General features: G+C 38.1%; 1 protein-coding gene across 2 annotated transcripts in view; it reads right to left on the bottom strand.

Annotated features, from left to right (window-relative positions):
- The window catches only part of tmem161b (transmembrane protein 161B), an 87,924-nt gene extending 69,003 nt beyond the window's left edge, over nucleotides 1–18,921 (bottom strand). The window contains exon 1 of one of the 2 annotated variants that reach the window (XM_034170090.1): nucleotides 18,709–18,921. In XM_034170090.1, coding sequence (XP_034025981.1) covers nucleotides 18,709–18,711 — 3 coding nt within the window. In that variant the 5' untranslated portion in view covers nucleotides 18,712–18,921. Of the gene's footprint in view, nucleotides 1–12,867; nucleotides 12,971–18,708 lie in introns of those variants that run through there. The other variant, XM_034170091.1, reaches the window with a different exon arrangement.
- Between the last annotated feature and the right edge of the window lie 715 nt (nucleotides 18,922–19,636).

The raw sequence follows: 19,636 nt of genomic DNA, 5'->3' as shown, positions 1-19,636 counted from the left end.
TAAAAACTTATTCTCTTTGACACGTTCTATGTTTACCCCATGTATATTTAACTGAATTTGTATGTCCTTTTTATAATTTCCAAATAACATCAATTTAGTTTTAGACAAATTTAATGATAATTTGTTAATATCAAACCATCTCTAACTTCATAATTTCTGTTCCTAAATCAGATAATTGTTGCAGATTTTCCCCTGAGCAAAACAGTTTGTGTCATCTGCAAAGAGCACAGTTTTAATCATATCTGAGACTTTGCATAAATCATTAATGTATAAAATAAATAATTTTGGGCCCAACACAGAACCTTGTGGTAGCCCACAAACGATGTCCAGATATGAAGAACAGTATTCCCCGAGTTTAACAAACTGCTTTCGGTTTTGTAAATAGCTTTTAATCCAACTCAGAGCAACTCCTCTGATCCCATACAGTTCCAACTTTTGAAACAGTATATTGTGATCAATTGTATCAAAAGCCTTTCTTAAGTCAATAAATAAACCTGCAACTATTACCCTTTGGTCCACATGTTTACTGATCTCTTCTATGGAATCTAGTAATGCCAGTGTCGTGGACCTTTTTCCTCTGAAACCATATTGACTTTCATCAAGCAAGTTGTGTCGATCTATAAATTTATCCAGTCTGCTGTTATAAAGTTTTTCCAGTATCTTTGAAAATTGTGACAGTAGAGACACAGGCCTGTAGTTAGTAAAAAGATTTTTGCTGCCAGATTTGAATAAAGGTATCACTTTTGCCACTTTCATACTGTTAGGAACAATCCCAGTTTGAAATGATTTGTTAAAACTATATGATAATGGTTTTGCAATTTCAGTAATTATTCGCTTTACTAAGAACATATGTACCTCATTATGATCCGTTGACTTTTTACTTTTACATGTACTAACTATGTTAATAATTTCCCTTTCATCTACTGGGCTGAGAAACATTGTGTGTGGATTTCTAGCAATTAATTGCTGATTTTCCCATGTATTGTGTGGGATTTCAGCTGCCAGATCTGGCCCATCATTAGCAAAAAATGTATTGAAACTATTCACTACTTGGCTCATGTTATATTCATCTTTGTTGTCATAAGTAAAGTATGTTGGATAGTTATTTGATTTGGGTTTATTTGCTATAATACTATTCAATATTTGCCATGTTTCCTTTATATTGTTTTTATTATCGTTTAGTATTTTTCCAAAGTATGATTTTTTACAGTTCCGCATAATAGTTGTTAGTTTATTTTTATAGTCCTTATATTTAACCTCTGCCACTCTTGATTTACTTTTAATGAATTCTCTATATAGCCTATTTTTCTTTATACACGCCTTTTGAAGGCCTTTTGTTATCCATGGGTTAGCTTTATAGTTATACTTTTTATTAAACTGTATAATTGGACAATTTTTGTTATATATATTGAGAAATATGTTTTTAAATTTGGAATATGCTAAATTTGCAATCCTGTTTTCCAATCCTGTAAAAGTAAATCATTTTTTAAGGCAGTGATAGCTTCTTCAGATTGCAAGCACTTGCAATATTGTTTTTTCTCAGAATGTTTTTTATTAAACTTCAAATCAGTTACTATAAAAATTGGTAGATGGTCACTAATATCATTAATTAATAAGCCACTTAGTGTTTTGGTATCGATATCATTAGTAAATATATTATCAATGAGAGTAGCTGAATGTGAGATGATTCTTGAAGGCGAAGAAAAAAAAAAAGAAAAAAAAAATCTTACCATGTTTCTTGATGGCACAAGATGCATTTCGCTTTTCCCGTTTCTTTTATTTCACGGAGGTGTTCATGACGACAAACTTTAAATTCAACCCAGCCCCAATTCCACGGATTCTTGTCCTTATTAAATTTTCAAACCGTCTTTCTCGCCATCTTCCCTCTCTCCGACGTCGCTCTGTGACACAGACATGTCGCAAAATTCTTCTTTTAAAAACTTGATGGCTCTAAAAGTGTGCAATGGTACATTTATCTTAAAGAACAGTGTCTTGCTGCAGGCACACAGCATTGCCATAGCAACTAACCAGTCCTATTTTACGACAAATGTCATAACAGCCATGCTTTGAGAGAGGCATTTTTCTCCGCGGACACTGATTTGTATCTGTTATACAGATCAGTGTCCACGGATTTATGAAACGTGCACAATGTCGTAAAAAAAAGAACACTTTGCGATAGGCATTTTAGAAACTCTGACGATTACAGAGTACAGCACTACCCCCCCACTCACTCACTCATACACACACACACACACACACACACACACACACACACACACACACACACACACACACACACACACACACACACACACACACACACACACACACACACACACACTCTCTCTGCTACACCTTAACTTTCGACTGGTCACTCACAAATCAGTTTCAGTATCACAATTGTCACCCAGCATGACAATTTTTTAAAGCCAAAGTCAGTATCTCTTCTGAAACCACAGAAGGGAGAGAGGGTCCCATTACACTGGCAATTTTACTTGGTCAGATGTGGCACGTGGACAAACAAACTCTCTGACTGGGTCATGCAATGTATATAGGTCAAAACACACATCCTTAGTTTGATGGATACTGGCCATTCTCTGTGGGGGCCTGCAGGGATCTCAGGCATGAGGAAAATTGAGACAGCATGGACTCTCTTATCTTGCCCAGTCTGCTTGACCCCTCTACACAACAACCAAATGAAATCTGTAGGGGGTGGAGAGCAGGAGCTGCAGTGATAACCACAGACTTCAAGAGCACAAACATCTAATTACTATTTTAGCGGAGAAACTAACTCTGAAGCAGAAAAGCCTCATCCTGACCCGTGTTTCAAATATTGTACCTTATCTATATGCTGTTAATGAGTGATGTCCTCAGCCAATCAACTATGGGACCCAACAAAGGAATTTTACCTGAAAGGTTTTCTCATGGCTGATCAATTCAGAGTAACAGAGCAGACAAAGGACCCAAGCTGGGATATGCTGAAATTTTGGTTTTGTTTGAATCATGTCTTATTCTACTGTGTTACATGAGTGTAAATATGGGAACATTTATTCATTTAATTTTTGTCAGGAACTGCAGCAATAATAACTGCAGAGACAAATATAAGCACTCAAAATAACTGATTTTCATGATTTCTCTGTGAAATTTAAGTATTAGTAATCATTATCACTTTACCACGGCGTTGCTAGGCCGGTATCGTAGATTTACGTCGACGCTACCTGGCTATACACGCCCGCTGTGCGTAAACAAATGACATCATAGCGCACGCAGCCCAAGAACTGTCCGCAGAGGAAAACATAAAAAGGCGAGAAGTGTGTGTTGGTCCCAAGATGGATATTCCGGATGATTTTCTCATGGATAGTACGACAATGAACAGCAGCCAGCTTGATGAGGACGCACTGCCAAATTTGGAGAGCAGCGCACGCCAGCCGACAGGACAAAAGTTAAAGTGAGACAACTTTTTATGTACGTGTTACGTGTTGTGTATCTCAGTAAAGTGATAATAATGCAAATAACATGTATTTGTCGTGCGGTATGCATTTTCTGAGTCCCTCTCAGAAAATGCCCAAAATGACAGATATTTGCCCGAGTTAGACGAGGGCGAATATCTGTCATTTTGGACATCGGGCATGGACATCGGGCCTCTGAAAATGCATACCGCCCTCCAAAAGCATGTTATTGTATTAATATAACCCTAGTGTTCTGTCTATAGAACAGTTCTGGTTGGCCACATTTTTGTTCAGGTGTACCATATTTTGTGGACGATAACACCTTTTCTTTTTTAAGATCAATCTCAGGGCTATCCAATCTCTGTACTCACAAACTGAGAGCTGTGTTTGGGTTCTGTGCAGTAAGTCTGACTCGTTTCTGGTGGGGGTTGGATTCCGCCAGGGCTGCATCTTGTCACCAATCCTGGTTGTGATATTCATGGGCAGGATATCGAGGCGTAGTTGGGGGGAGGAGGGTCTTCAGTTTGGTGGGCTCAGTATCTCATCACTGCTTCTTGCAGATGATGTGGTCCTGTTGGCTTCATAAGCCTACGACCTCCAGCACTCACTGGATCGGTTCACAGCTGAGTGTGAAGTGGCTGGGATGAGGATCAGCACCTCTAAATCTGAGGACATGGTTCTCAGCAGGAAACCGATGGATTACCTACTCCGGGTAGGGAATGAGGTCTTACCCCATGTGAAGCAGTTCAAGCAATTCATGGTCTTGTTCACAAGTGAGGGGACAATGGGGCGGGAGATTGGCTGGAGAATCGGTACAGCAGGGACGGTGTTGCACACGTTCTACCTTACTGTTGTGACAAAAAGGGAGCTACACCAAAAGGCAAAGCTCTCGATCAACTGGTCAATCTTTGTTTCTACTTTCATCTATGGTCATGAGCACTGGAGCATGTGACAATCATATGAAGGATGGTGAGAACAGTCATAGTCAACCCACAGACCTGCTCCAAAGACCTACAACATGATCTTGCTGCAGATAGTGTCTCTGTGCATCGTTCAACGGGAATGGGACAGGGTGGGAGTGAGCAGCAGAGGAGCGAGTGAGCAGCAGATCAGATGGTCGGTGTTTGTACTGTTTGTTACAGCCCGCCCCGCGTCCGGAGTCCACTGGCAGGGCCAGCAGCCAGGGCGGTGTCTCCATCTAGTCCTGAGGCCCGTCGGAGGCGTCCAGCCGGAGGTGCCCAGCCAGGCACGAGGCTGGTCACGGCCTGTCTGAGGTGTCCAGCTAAGCTCGCGGCTCGTCGCAGTCCGTCAGAGGAGCCCAGCCAGGCAGGAGGCTCGTCACGGCTCGTTGGAGGTGTCCAGATAAGCCCGCGGCCCATCAGCGGTGCCCTGCCAGGCACGAGACTCCCTGCGGCCCGTCAGAGTTGTCCAGCCATGCCCAAGGCTCGTTGAGGCCTGCCGGAGCTAGCTTTCGGAAGTTTGGGAACTGCAGTAGTGTCATTCATCTTTAATCAAGATCTACTGCGTCGCGTAAGGAACATGGCTGTTAAAAATCTTCAAAAAGACATGGACGAATTAAAGGAGTCCATGAACATGTTATCTGCAGAAATGGCTTCTTTGATGAAGCAGAACCACATCATCACAGAACTGCTAGGAGAAATCAAACAGCTAAAGCAACAAAATACTGAATATGAACAGAAAATTTTATATCTGGAAAATTGGGTGTCCGATTTGGAGCAGTACTCAAGAATGAACGATATCATCTCTGGATTAAAAATCAAACCGGGGTCCTGTTCACAGGCGGTAAGGGGAGTTACTGCTGAGGACGGCGGTCATGAGGAAACCACAGAGGAACAGGTGACTGCATTCCTCCATAGTAAACATACCGACATTAACAACGAAAATATCGAAGCATGTCACACTTTGCCGACCCGCGACAAGTCAGCCACTCCAGTAATCATCATTCATTTTGCAATAGAAGGCACAAGGTTGAACTACTTAAACAGGGAAGGAAGTTGAAAGGCACAAACGTTTATATCAATGAACATCTTACTAAAAATAATGCGGACATCACCAGGAAAGCAAGGCTGCTTAAAAAAACAGGGCCAACTAAAATCAGTCTGGGTCACAAACTGTAAGGTTTTTATCAAACCGAAGGATGCACCTGAAAATGCCAGAGGATTGCGCATTAGGAATATGAGTCAGTTGTAACACTTTGAATAAGGATTGTTTCCCCCCATTTGTTAAGGGACTAATTTTGAGAGACTCCACACCATGTTTCGCTTTACACCGGGAAGTTATTTTTGCTATATTGCTTTTCTTGGTCTGTGGATTACATTTCATTAAATATGACAACCGAGTTACCACAACTTACTCCTGCACAGGAGTTCAATTAAAAAATTTTTGAAGACACCGAATATAGATTTCATAATATCGAAAATAACACTGATTCCGATTGTTTTTTCGTGAAAATATTACTCATCACTGTAAACAAGTTACTGAAGAACAATTGAAGAATTTTTCTTTGACAAATGGGATTTTCTCCATTATACATTTTAATAGTAGAAGTCTTCTCATGAACTTTTCAAAAATTCAGGACTGCTTGAATATATCTAATAAACATTTTTCTATTATTGCAATTACTGAGATTTGGCTGAGAGAGGAGCTGGTTGACTCTGTTCAGCTTGAGGGATATGATTTTTTTTTTTTTTTTTTTGCCACAAATAGGATGAAAAATGGGGTGGTGGTGTGGCAATTTATGAATGTTCAAATTATCAAAGTGAAATTATACAAAACATGTCATTTTCTTTGGAAAATATTATGGAATGTATTACAGTGGAAATTAAATGTGAAAAATCAAAAAACATAATTATAAGCTGTTTTTATAGAGCTCTGTGGTCAAATATAGATATTTTCGTGGATAAATTGACTGAAATATACAACACAATAAATAATAATAAGCTTTTATTTGTCTGTGGAGACTTTAATATAGATTTCCTAAATCCTCATGGTCAGTTACAAACAACAGAATTCATAAATTCTGAAGTGGAATAAGAAGTGGAAAAATGCAGAAAACTGATAAACCTTGGGTTACAAAGGGACTCCAGAATGCATGTAAAAAGAAATTTTTTTGTACAAGCAGTTTATAAAATTCAGAACAAAAGAAAATGAAAGAAAATATAAGACATACAAAAACAAATTAATATGCGATCATGTAAGAAGCAGTATTACTGCAATTTATTGGGAAAAAATAAAACCAACATTAAAGGCACTTGGAAGATTTTAAATGAAATCATTAAAAAGAAAAAAGTTCTTAAAGATTATCCATCTTATTTTCATACAGACTCGTAAAAGAAAATAAAGTTATTGCCGATCATTTCAACAACTATTTTGTTAATGTGGGTAAAAAAATCAAACTCAATTGTATCCTCAAAAATGTGCTCTTTGGACAACAGCAAAAGAATTAATACAACTCTGGACTCAATGTATATTAAAGAAACAGATGAAAATGAAATTATTAACACAGTTCATAAGCTAAAAGGTCAAAAAATCAAGTGACAGTGATGACCTTGATATGTTTTTGATAAAAATATTATCGATTGTATTGTTAAACCCGTGACTTATATTTGTAATTTGTCATTGATGATTAGGAAATTTCCTTTCAAAATGAAAATGGCTAAGGTGATACCACTATTCAAATCTGGAGACAAACATGACTTTTCAAACTACAGGCCAATCTCACTGTTACCACAGTTTTCAAAAATTCTGGAAAAGATATTTGGGAAGAGGTTGAACGATTTCATAACTAAACATCACATATTCAGTGAACAGCAGAAGAAATACACTGTAGTTTTCTTTGATTTGCAGAAAGCATTTGACACCATAGATCACACTTTACTATTGGACAAATTACAGAAGTACGGTATTAGAGGACTGGCCCCTGACTGGATAGCTAGCTACGCAACAGGTATCAGTGTGTCCATTTTGGGGGACAAATTCTGAACTTTTGAGGATTACATGTGGGGTGCCCCAGGGTTCAGTCCTTGGGATGTTACTGTTTCTGTTGTATATTAATGATATAGGCTTGGTTTCCAAGTCTGAGAGATGTATTTTGTTTGCTGATGATACGACTGTGTTTGGTAGTGGGGACCATTTGGGACAGCTCCTGGACATGATGGAGAGGGAACTACAAAAATTTAAATGCTGGTTTTATTCAAACAAATTATCGCTTCATTTGGGTAAAACAAAATGCATTATATTCGGAAATAAACCCAGAAATTTAAGCAGAAACTTATTATTGAATGATGCTGAAATAGAAATAGTAACTGAAACCAAGTTTCTTGGAATGTTTATCGATGATAAATTAAGTTGAAAAACATATTAATTATGTTAAATCTAAAATGTCAAAAGTTATCACGATTCTGTATAAAGCACAATACTTCCTCTCCCAGCATTCGTTGATTATGCTGTATCATTAATTTCTTGTGCCAAACATGACCTACTGCATTGAGGTTTGGGGAAACACATATAAAACAAACACAAACCCAATATTTCTGTTACAAAAGAAAGCTGTAAGAGTTATAAATAAAAACCATATCATGAGCCAACAAACCCACTGTTTTCTTGCTTACACATTTTGAAATTTTGGGGCTTGGTTGATTATATTATGATACAGACCATGTATAAAGTTAAAAATAAACTCTTGCCTCAACATGTGCAGGAACTGTTTAAAATGAGGGAGTCCTGTTATCACCTGAGAGAAACATTAGTATTTGCAGGAACATAAGTATATTGTTTGAATTGCATAATAATTATGTTACCTATGCCATTTATCTTGTATAGGTAACATAATTATTATGCAATTCAAACAATATACTTTATGTATTTTAAATAAATACTGTCATCAGGGTTCTAGCTAGCGCAAACTTGCATTACAGCCCATTACGCTATAATTTTGGACCGTTACGATTTTCAATACAGCGTCTGTAATCAACCGTTTCTGCAGCGCGAAGCAATGCTTCGATTCAATGGCTCGTGGCTCTTTGATTCACTGCCCTTCAGAAATGGTAAGTCCACTTCTTAACCCCTCTCAAAGCCATTAAAATATCATGAGTCCCTTTTGTGTGGATTAAAATCACTAACTGGGACTCTTGTCTTGTTGCAGTCGAGAAACGAGAATCGTCCTCCGTTCCGTTGTCACAGCTTTAAACGCTGCGCGGCTCTCTGCCGAGATGGAGTCCGCTCGGAATTAATAACTTCAAAACGAATCGCCGCTTTAAATAAAATGACACCTCTTACAAACATTGCAATGCAGACAAACTACAATCGACTAAAACGTTTTTTCCTCCCAAAATGAGACGTCTTGCATTCTTTATAAACCTGACCTGCAGCGCAGCTGCAAGAGCTCAGCTCATAGGTATGGAAATACATTCATGCCAATAATACTGTCTGAAAGGAAATGCTTTTGACAAAAATTAACAGATTTTATTTCTGTTTATGTCCAGAGATCAAGGATCCACCATGTAGAGTTTATTATGTCCAGAGTTTAAGGATCCAGTAACCAATTTCATATTTATTTACTTTAAGACTCAATAAAATGTTGTTCAATTTCAAATTAATCAGCTTATAAAGCGCCAAATTACAACAAAAGCCGTCTCAAGGTGCCTCACACAGAACAGTTCAACATAAAAAAATTTAAATAAATAAAATCAAATACCTAATTAAAAACATAAGTAAAAGAATAAAACATAACAAAATAAAAACTACTCATAAGAAAGAGAATAAAAATAGGTTTTAAGTCTTGACTTAAAAATGTCCACGGACTCCGACTGCCTTACTGAGGGCCATGTACTGGCTAACCCAGAATGAGATTGCCCACTCAACAAACTTCCCCAGCCTTCTGGACATGATTAAGGGACTTGGGCTGTCGTACCTGGCTTTTCCCCTTTGGGTACCCCTAGAATGGCCAATTTTTACCTTGAATTTTCAAAAGCTTCCCCCCTTGGAATAAGGTGCTGTGGATTGATGAAATTAAAATTGGGTTATTTGGACATAAGGGGAGGTATGTGTGGCTGAAAAAGAACACAGCATTCCAAGAAAAACACTTGCTACCTACAGTAAAATTTGGAGGTGGTTCTATCATGCTGTGGGGCTGTGTGGCCAGTGCAGGTACTGGGAATCTTGTTAAAGTTTTGGGTCACATGGATTCCATTCAATATCAGCAGATTCTTGAGAACAATGTTCATGAATCAGTGACAAAGTTGAAGTTGCACCGGGGATTAATCTTTTTAATAAGACAACGACCCTAAACACTGCTCAAAATCTACTAAGGCATTCATGCAGAGGAATAAGTACAACGTTCTGGAATGGCCATCTCAGTCCCCAGACCTGAATATTATTGAAAATCTGTGGTGTGATTTTAAGAAAGCTGTCCATGCTCAGAAACCAACAAACCTGAGATGTTTTGTAAAGACGAATGGTCCAAAATACCTTCAACCAGAATCCAGACTCTCACTGGAAGCTACAGGAAGTGTTTAGAGGCTGTTATTTCTGCAATATTGATGTATTTTTTTTTTCTGTTGGGGTGCCCAAATTTATGAACTAGTATAATTTTCTTTAAATAATTAATGCACACTTTCTGTAAATCCTATGAAGTTCATTTCACTTCTCAAATATCACTGTGCTTGTCTGCTATATGATATATTTAACTGAAATTTCTGATCCAGACAACCAATTGGTTGTATGGATCAATTTTCATAATTTTCCTTTATAAATCATTGATGATTTATAAAGGAAAATCATGAAAATTATCAGGGATGCCCAACATTTTGCATACAGCTGTAAACTAAATAAATTGAACTGAAATATGACTTCCTTCTGTGGCCTGACCTCATCTCATTTGTTTCAATTTTTTTCAAATTAGACATTGTGCATCTACCATTTTTCAGGAGTTCCCCACTCAGCCCCCTAAACATCAGCTCTTATATTGCAGATATATAATCTTGTTCTTTCAATGGACAATCATCCAGTCAATAAAATTATCTGTACGAGTAATTTGGTTGAGTTTGGGGAAGGTTTCTGGGATAGTGTCGTAGATGTCATTTTCCTGTGCAAGACATTTCCTAATTCAGTTTAAAAGTAGTACACAGGCTGCATTTATCAAAGTCCAATTTATCCAAAATTTATCCCAATGTTTCTGATCTGTGTGATAGATGCACCTCCTCCCCCTGTGATTTAAGGCATATGTTTTGTCTTTGCCCCAAATTTAAACCATATTGGATTTCGTATTTTAATGTTATAGCTCATATTCTTGGGGTCAGACTGGAGTCTCGTCTCCACTGATCACTATTTTTGGAGTTCCTGGAGTCCCCACTGTGTCCTTTACTAACTTTCAGGCGGATGCCTTTACCTCATTGCTACTATGATGCAGAATATTATCATCCGGGAAAGCTCCATGTCCCCCATCCATTTATGGTTGAAAGATTTTTTTTTTTTTTTTTAATCTTGAAAAAAATCAAGTATGGTCTCAGAGGGAGGGGTGATGGGTTTCTGAAACTGTGGCAACCTTGTATCGTTTATCATGGATCGTTGAAAACTTTTGGACTTGATTGAACTGATTGTCATGAGTGTGTTGTGTGTTTTTATTTATTTATTTATTTATTATTATTATTTTGTAGGCCCTGTGGTCTGTATATTCAAATTGGATGTTCAAGAATGTTCAGGTTGTAGCACATATTTGATTTAACTTCAACTTTGCTTGCACTTTTGAAAATGTGGTAGTGTTTTGTCTTTTTGTCGATAATAAAAATGCAACTACATCCTTTCAAAGAGCAAGGGACTTTTAATTCTCAAGAATATTCAACACTGGAACTGAAATGTGGAAAAAATATCCAAAGTCAACAATATACATTTCAAAAGGCTGGTACAGGCTAATGGCCCCTCAGTGCCTGACCTAATGGGTCATTTTCTCCATATAATGGGCCCTTCTCAGACATCAATGGGCCTATGCCAAATATAATAAAATAAATAATGCAAGATTTGTCATATGTTTTTAATCTATTTTAAGAGCTACACTGTGAGCCAATTTAAGTTAAAGTCAGTATAATGAAGATTTTATATTATGTTATATCTCAGGTCAACTGATATGCGTGCCTAGGTCACAAATATTGTTCAAAAAGTTAAAAACACATTAATATTGGATGGATGCAGCATTTACTCCCATCTTCCAAAAGTACATACAGTATGTATATGCTCGTAAAGCAGAGGCCTCAGTCAGTTGGTGCACAGATAATTTATTAAATGTGTGATTTAGACTTCAGTCAGCAATGGAACAATTACTCTGGAATAATTATGACTCACTATTGCATCTAATGACAGCATTATTATTTTTTTTAATTTATGAAACAGTACATGTACAGGCAGGTGTGGTGGAAAAGCGGTTAGTGCACTTGGTTTTCATGCAGAAGGTTTCCAGTTCAAAACTCACCCCTGCCACATCTCTCCATGGAATGTGGAGTTGTGTCAGGAATGAAATTTTCATCTTAGGTGCATGTCCACTGTGAGAGACATAATCTAAAAAAAAAAAAAAACGGAAGTCCCAATGTATGATTTTTTTAAAATAAGATCCACCTTGGATTTTCTGTGGCAACCCCTAGTACAAACAAGGGAGCAACCGAAAGGGCTTTTAAACCGCACATGTATATTTGTCATGTGTGGAATTAAATGTAAGAGTTATGACTCAGTCACACGCAGCATCATATGTTTAATGTGGTCAATCGCATTTAAACCCTCTCACAAAAAGTTCATACGCATTGGTCACAGTTTATGTACATATGCAAACATTTCGCCGTCTTGTTTATTTTTATAAATCACAATGTTTGCATTAAAATGGGAGTGCGCATCTTTTAGGTCCCCTTTTGTGCCACTGTTATAACTGAGGCCCCTGGAATCTTGACATTTGAACTCCAGTTTCTATTTCAGGCTAGGTGATTCAAACAATGGATGATGCCGCCTGTCAAAAAAAAAAAAAAAAAAAAAATCAGATAAATGACACCTTCGTCGTCAGCTAATAACATTTATGTGCAAGTTCCCACACCCTTGATCTGTTGGTATAATAATCTGACAATCACATGACATCACACAAGGAATTAAAACATATACAATATATTTGCACCCCTAACCACACCGTTTCGGACACATGGGCACATTGTCGGATTGTTTTCTTTGTTTTTGCTGTGAGGTTAATTTATTATTTTAGTCTGTGTGTGCTGAATAAATTCCTTCATTCATTTTCTGTGGCCGCCACTGGTTATGAAGTGTGCGGCTGAGCTATTGCTTTCAGTCTTTTGAAACCTTCATTTTCCACTATTTTTATGGGAATCATATTCTCCTGGCAAAATGCTACTGCATCAGTGTTTACTTATCATACAGAGTGTTTTTCCTCAAATGATGCTATTAGAGTCATTTGTTTTGTCCGTGCATCTTCTAGTTGTGGTTGTAGCTGACATACTTGTGGGTGATACCCTCGTTGATGTTTCTGGGCTTTCTTTTGAAGTTGTTAAAAAGTTTTCATTTTACCATTCGATGTGTGAGCCTTATCTTTGTTGCAAACTATGCCGCTTGTCAAACTGGTAATATGAGGTTTGTCACAGGCTTGGATCACCAATAGAAGGGGGGTGCAGGGGGGGGTGCAGCTCAGCAGGACATGTACTGGAACACAATTCTGATGACCTCTCTGTGAAGACTAGAGGCGATTTCTCTAAGACTGCAAGGGAAGCTCAGCTTCCCCGAAAATGTCTAAATAAATAAATAAATGGTTAAATATGTACAGTTTGTTGACATTTCATTGACTACAAATGTGTTAGAACACATTCATCTTGAAGACGAGTTCTTTCAGAATCACCTACTTATCACAAAATTGACTGACTCGATTTTGTGAACTTCTCATAAATATTTTTCTTATACGGTCTGTGGTCAATGCAGTTGCCCGTAGAAGCCGAGCGTCCATTCACTTGGGACTGGGACTGCATGGAACAGTTCTTTTCATTGCCTCAAAACTCGACGGTCATTGGATAAATGTACGGCTGCAGCTACCAAATATTTTAGTAATCGAGTATTTTATTGATTATTCTGGCAATTAATCGAGTAATAGGATAAAAAGAGCTTTTGCGTTTTTAAACAACATCAATAGTCCAGGGCTCTCCCTAAGTAATGGCACAATGTCGCTGCGCCAAAGTCTTGACATTTTGCTGAAATGACGATGGGATGAGGTTTTCTGTTTTGCTTTGTTTTCTCCAACTTGTAAAATTTAACCATTTTAAGTTTTGTTATAAAAGTTGGTGGACTGGGTCCCTGCGTGATTTTTTTTTAGCTGGAGGTTGACCATACAAGCCTCGCAGTCAGTTTTTTAAAATTATTATTTTATTATGTTACTGAGTTTGCCCAAAAAAGCGAAAATTAAAAAGGAAAAACATTCAGTGTGAGTCTGAGGAAAACACAGAAGAAAGAGTGGATAGAGAGACAGCAGCCGGCCGACAGGTCACTTCCCATGGAGAGCGGACCATGTGTTTTTTAAAAATAGACAAACACACTGCTTCGCTTTAAATGCGCAGTCAGTCTATTTCAGATGGACGTCAGATGGCGTGGATGTCTCTCTCTTAACAGGCTTTATTTTACTCTGTGCGTCGTGTTGAAAAGCGGTAGCTATCGTTGCTAATTTGATTAGCTGTTAGGCTCTAGTCTTCTTTTGTTTTTCTGGAGACAATGCAATGCCACACACAGGTCTGGCATATGTACTACAATGTTAACCGAAGCTTCGAGAAACAGAATTTGCCTCAAACATTTTTTGTAATCGAATTATTTGAGTTATTCGACTAATCGTTTCGGCCCTAGATAAATGCCACGATTTTGTCCCGCCCCGGATGCTCAGCGTCTCTGGGCCTGAATAGAGCTGTGGGCTGACCTGGAGGCTACACCTCCACACAATGATTGGATGATCAGTCGAAAGGTTGAATCCCGTTTTGATTGATAGCTATTCTGAGATATAGACGTGAGAATTAATTTGCACATTTTTGCTTATTCATGCATTTTAAAATTTATGTGAAAGTGTTTTGCATGAGCTATAAATCAGTCTGTTTTAAAGGAGCACATTAGATATCATATCATACAGTGGTACCAAAAAAAAAAAAAAACTGTACTGCAGCAAACAAAATGAGTCAGAATCTGTGGAAAGACAATAGAAACGGACAAAACTGGTGATTTGGATGCCAGGAACATTGACAGAGAAGTAGGCATCAGGTACCAGAGAAGACACTGGGTGAGAAGATCCAGGTGAGATACTCTCTGCTTTAGGGCTGCAGCTATCGATTATTTTAGTAATCAAGTATTCTACCGATTAATCAAATTAAAAGTACTTTTGCATTTTTAAACATCAATTGTCCAAGGCTCTCACTAAGCAACGGCACAATGTCGCTGCACCAAAGTCTTGACATTTTGCTGAAATGGTGATGGGATGTTACCTTCTATTTTGTTTTTTTTCTCCCCCAACTTGTAAAATTTAACCTTTTTTTTTTTTTTTTAAGGTTGGTGAAAAAGCACTGAAGAAAGAATGGACTTCTGCTGAGAGGATCTTCTTTCAGAGTGTTTGTCAGTGTGGCCAGGGACGGAACCGTCTCTCTCTGCCCGGTGTGAGGGGAGTGCTGAGCCCCTCACACCGGACACAGAGAGACAGCAGCCGGCCACCAGGTGAACAGCAAACTTCGACTGTGGGTACCCGGCCGCTGGGTCAATAATCACTCCCCACGTAGAGTGGACTGTGTGTTTTTTAAAAATAGACAAACACACTGCCCCCCTTTAAATGCGCAGTAAGTCTATTTCAGATGATCAGCGTGGACTGTCTTTCTCATAAAAGACGTTATTTTACTGTGTGTCACGTTGGAAAGCTGTAGCTTTAGGTGCTAAATTGATTAGTGTTTACAGGGCTTATGCACATGCTCTAGTCTTCTTCTGTTTTTATTTCTGGGGACGTTACTGCACCACACACAGGCCTGGCATATGTACTACAACGTTAAATGGAGCTTCGAGGAACAAAATTTGCCTCAAACATTTTTTGTAATCGAATTACTCAACTTTCATTTAAGTCCTACTCTGCTTCATTCTTCAGTAAGTTAATGTTTAAAGGTCATCACATGTTAATTAACGTCCCGTTCGCAACACAACATCAAAGTATTCATGATTGTAAGTCTAGCCATGTATATGTGGTAATAATTAATGGTCGCTGATGTATTTTATTGATGAAAATTAGTGACTGAGAAACAATGTGTTTTGACCCACTGAATCAATATGAGGCAATGGTTCAGTGTTTTGAAGCTTATGATATAATTAGATCCCACCCCTGCCACATTTCTCCATGTAATGTGGAGTTGCGTCAGGAAGGGCATCCGGCGTAAAACCTGTGCCAATTCAACATGCAGATCCACCTTGGATTTGCTGTGGCGACCCCAAGTGCAAACAAGGGAGCAGCCGAAGGAACTTACTAGATATGGCAACATCGGCCAATCTTTAACATAACATTTGCATGGAACAATAAAGGGCAAGGTGTCATGAAACAGTCAGACTCTGTTATGTATGTTTAATAATAAAGGTTCTATGTGCTTCTTGAAATTTTTGATATTTTCATTTAAAAACATTAATAATATACTTGTGTTACAATGTGATTGTGCCATCATAAAATACTGTGTGCAATAAACATATAAACTGTGAAATGACCATTTTACATATTTGAATTTACATATAAATGGCGTTGTTCATTCGGCTGCCCATGTTTTTGTTTGAGGTCGCCACAGCGGATACAACCAGAGCCACACTGGTATTTGCCACAGGTTTTACACCGGATGCCCTTCCTAACGCAACTCCAGTTTTACCTGGAGAAACACACACAGCCGCTGGTGCTCCAAAGAGGTCTCCCATCCAAGTACTAACCAGATCCTGCACAGCTTAACTTCTGAAATCTGACGGGATCAGGCTTACACAAAGCAGAACGGCTGCTAAATTTACATATAAATAAATTGACAAATTTTATTATGTAAGCCAACAATGAGCTTCCCCTCTTTGAAAGACCAGCAGCCGCAACTGGTGAAGACAGATCATGCAGAGATTTTAATAGTTTGTGATCTAAAATCACCATGTTGCACACTCCTAGGTGATTCTACAGTTTTAGCCATGAGTTCCCATGTCTATAATACAATACGTTGGTAAGTGGTCCAGTGTGATGCTTTGTTTTAATTAAATAGTCGAAAGCGCCTTGAGGCAACTCTGTTGTGATTTGGCGCTATATAAACAAAAATAATAAAAATGTAATGTGGAGTTGCGTCAGGAAGGGCATCCGGCGTAAAACCTGTGCCAATTCAACATGCAGATCCACCTTGGATTTGCTGTGGCGACCCCAAGTGCAAACAAGGGAGCAGCCGAAGGAACTTACTAGATATGGCAACATCGGCCAATCTTTAACATAACATTTGCATGGAACAATAAAGGGCAAGGTGTCATGAAACAGTCAGACTCTGTTATGTATGTTTAATAATAAAGGTTCTATGTGCTTCTTGAAATTTTTGATATTTTCATTTAAAACATTAATAATATACTTGTGTTACAATGTGATTGTGCCATCATAAAATACTGTGTGCAATAAACATATAAACTGTGAAATGACCATTTTACATATTTGAATTTACATATAAATGGCGTTGTTCATTCGGCTGCCCATGTTTTTGTTTGAGGTCGCCACAGCGGATACAACCAGAGCCACACTGGTATTTGCCACAGGTTTTACACCGGATGCCCTTCCTAACGCAACTCCAGTTTTACCTGGAGAAACACACACAGCCGCTGGTGCTCCAAAGAGGTCTCCCATCCAAGTACTAACCAGATCCTGCACAGCTTAACTTCTGAAATCTGACGGGATCAGGCTTACACAAAGCAGAACGGCTGCTAAATTTACATATAAATAAATTGACAAATTTTATTATGTAAGCCAACAATGAGCTTCCCCTCTTTGAAAGACCAGCAGCCGCAACTGGTGAAGACAGATCATGCAGAGATTTTAATAGTTTGTGATCTAAAATCACCATGTTGCACACTCCTAGGTGATTCTACAGTTTTAGCCATGAGTTCCCATGTCTATAATACAATACGTTGGTAAGTGGTCCAGTGTGATGCTTTGTTTTAATTAAATAGTCGAAAGCGCCTTGAGGCAACTCTGTTGTGATTTGGCGCTATATAAACAAAAATAAATTGAAATTGAAATTAAGATAATTATTGTGAAAGGCCTATCCAGTGACCCAAGATGGCAACTCAATATCTTTTGCACTAGGTCACCCTGGAGGATCACAGTAACTATAACTTTGTTTCAAATAAATGGTTACTTGCACTGTGCACCACAAGAAAATGTCAACATTCTGGCCATTATGGACACTTCTAGACACTATTCAGTGTGCAAGCACCTCAGCTTTTAGGGTGCATTCAAGAGGTAGAGATGGAACAGTTGTATGCCTGGGTGGTTAGCTGCCAAACAGGACCCAAGGTCATTTGTGCACTGAAGTGCATTGACGCTTTGAGACCTGACTTTTTCCTGGCCAGTGTCTAGACTGATAATCAACAGCTTTTATTATAACCACAGACACTGAAACTGGTTGGAATCAAACATATCTCAAATTTATCAAAAAGGTTTGAACAACACAAAGCAAATGTTTGATCGGGATCAAAGACAACTGGGTTACGTGAACAAATCCAGTTGCAGAATCCCTTTATTCTTTTAAACAATCAATTTTCAAGATTTCATCCAAACAGTCACTTTTACCCACATTATTAAATCTTGCTTTAAGGGCACCCTGAAGTCAAACTGACAACCACACGACCCAACAATGTACTCTGCTGCACTTGACTGAAATGCTAATATTGTATGGTGGCTGACATCCTCGTCTACAGCAAAATCGGACGTGAATACACCCAAAATAGCATACAAGTGAACATCATTCTGTTTTACCCTTGTCAACATAAATCTGCAGACAATATTTAACCAGCTAGCATGCACATGCTTCGGCTAAAAGGCTAAGCTAACGTTGTGGTTAACCAAAGAAAATACTGTTAAACCCACAACGGAAACAATAACATTGTTCTACGCATCCTGGTGATAAATCATCTTGTGCTCTGTCGTTAAATCAGAGTTAAAGACTGTGTTTCGTGCTCTCTCTCTGACACTCACCATGTTGATGCAATGCAGCTGAAACTGACTCAACCCCGACAACACTGAGGCACAAACCAAGCCACGAGGAGCACATAAGAACTTTTTGCGATATTTACGCAAGAAAGGAATTAATTTATCTTTCAAGAAGTTGCCGGTTCTTCATAAAACTCCTCACATCGTCAAAAAAAATTTAACAGATTCAACCTCCGCTCCTGAATATTTTCAACTACAGTAGAGGTCATGCTAAAACTCTGGGTAAGAAGGTGTCTTCACATATGCCTGCACAAAAACACGAGTAAAACCTGAGGTGTAATTACAAATAATGAAGACAATAAAACATTTACTATAAAAGTATATATATATATGACAACCTGCATTGATTAATTGTCTTATAAATTACAATACGGTACAAATATGTTTTTTATTTTGTATAGGATTCTCCACGAACGGTACAAGTGAATACATTAGGTCCTCCGCAGCCGGAGGACAGTGAAAAAATAAATAAACAAATCACGTCACACGTAACAAATGAGTGTCTGTATTTATTAGTGTGAAATTGTTTAAAGTACATAAAAGCACATATCATAAGGGTACACCGAGAGCTACATTAGCCCTGTAGAGCAAGCGTACAAAAATGACAACTAATATATATATATATAAATAACAGTGGTAAAACCCCATATAAAGATGTGCATGATGGTGGAGATAATTGGACATTAAAAAAAAAAATACATGGTCTTAATCTGCTGCGTATCACACATGTTCATATATTCATTATTGTCGTGGACATGACAAGCTCATATATATATATATATATATATATATATATATATATATATATATATATATATATATATATATATATATATATATACAGTGAGGAAAATAAGTATTTGAACACTGCGGTTTTGCAAGTTCTCCCACTTGGAGAAATCATGGAGGGGTC

Source organism: Thalassophryne amazonica, chromosome 5, assembly GCF_902500255.1.
Source record: "Thalassophryne amazonica chromosome 5, fThaAma1.1, whole genome shotgun sequence".
In the NCBI taxonomy this organism is placed as follows: domain Eukaryota; kingdom Metazoa; phylum Chordata; class Actinopteri; order Batrachoidiformes; family Batrachoididae; genus Thalassophryne; species Thalassophryne amazonica.
The sequence above is the reverse complement of the archived record's forward strand: the minus strand, read 5'-3'. Positions and strand labels throughout refer to the sequence as shown.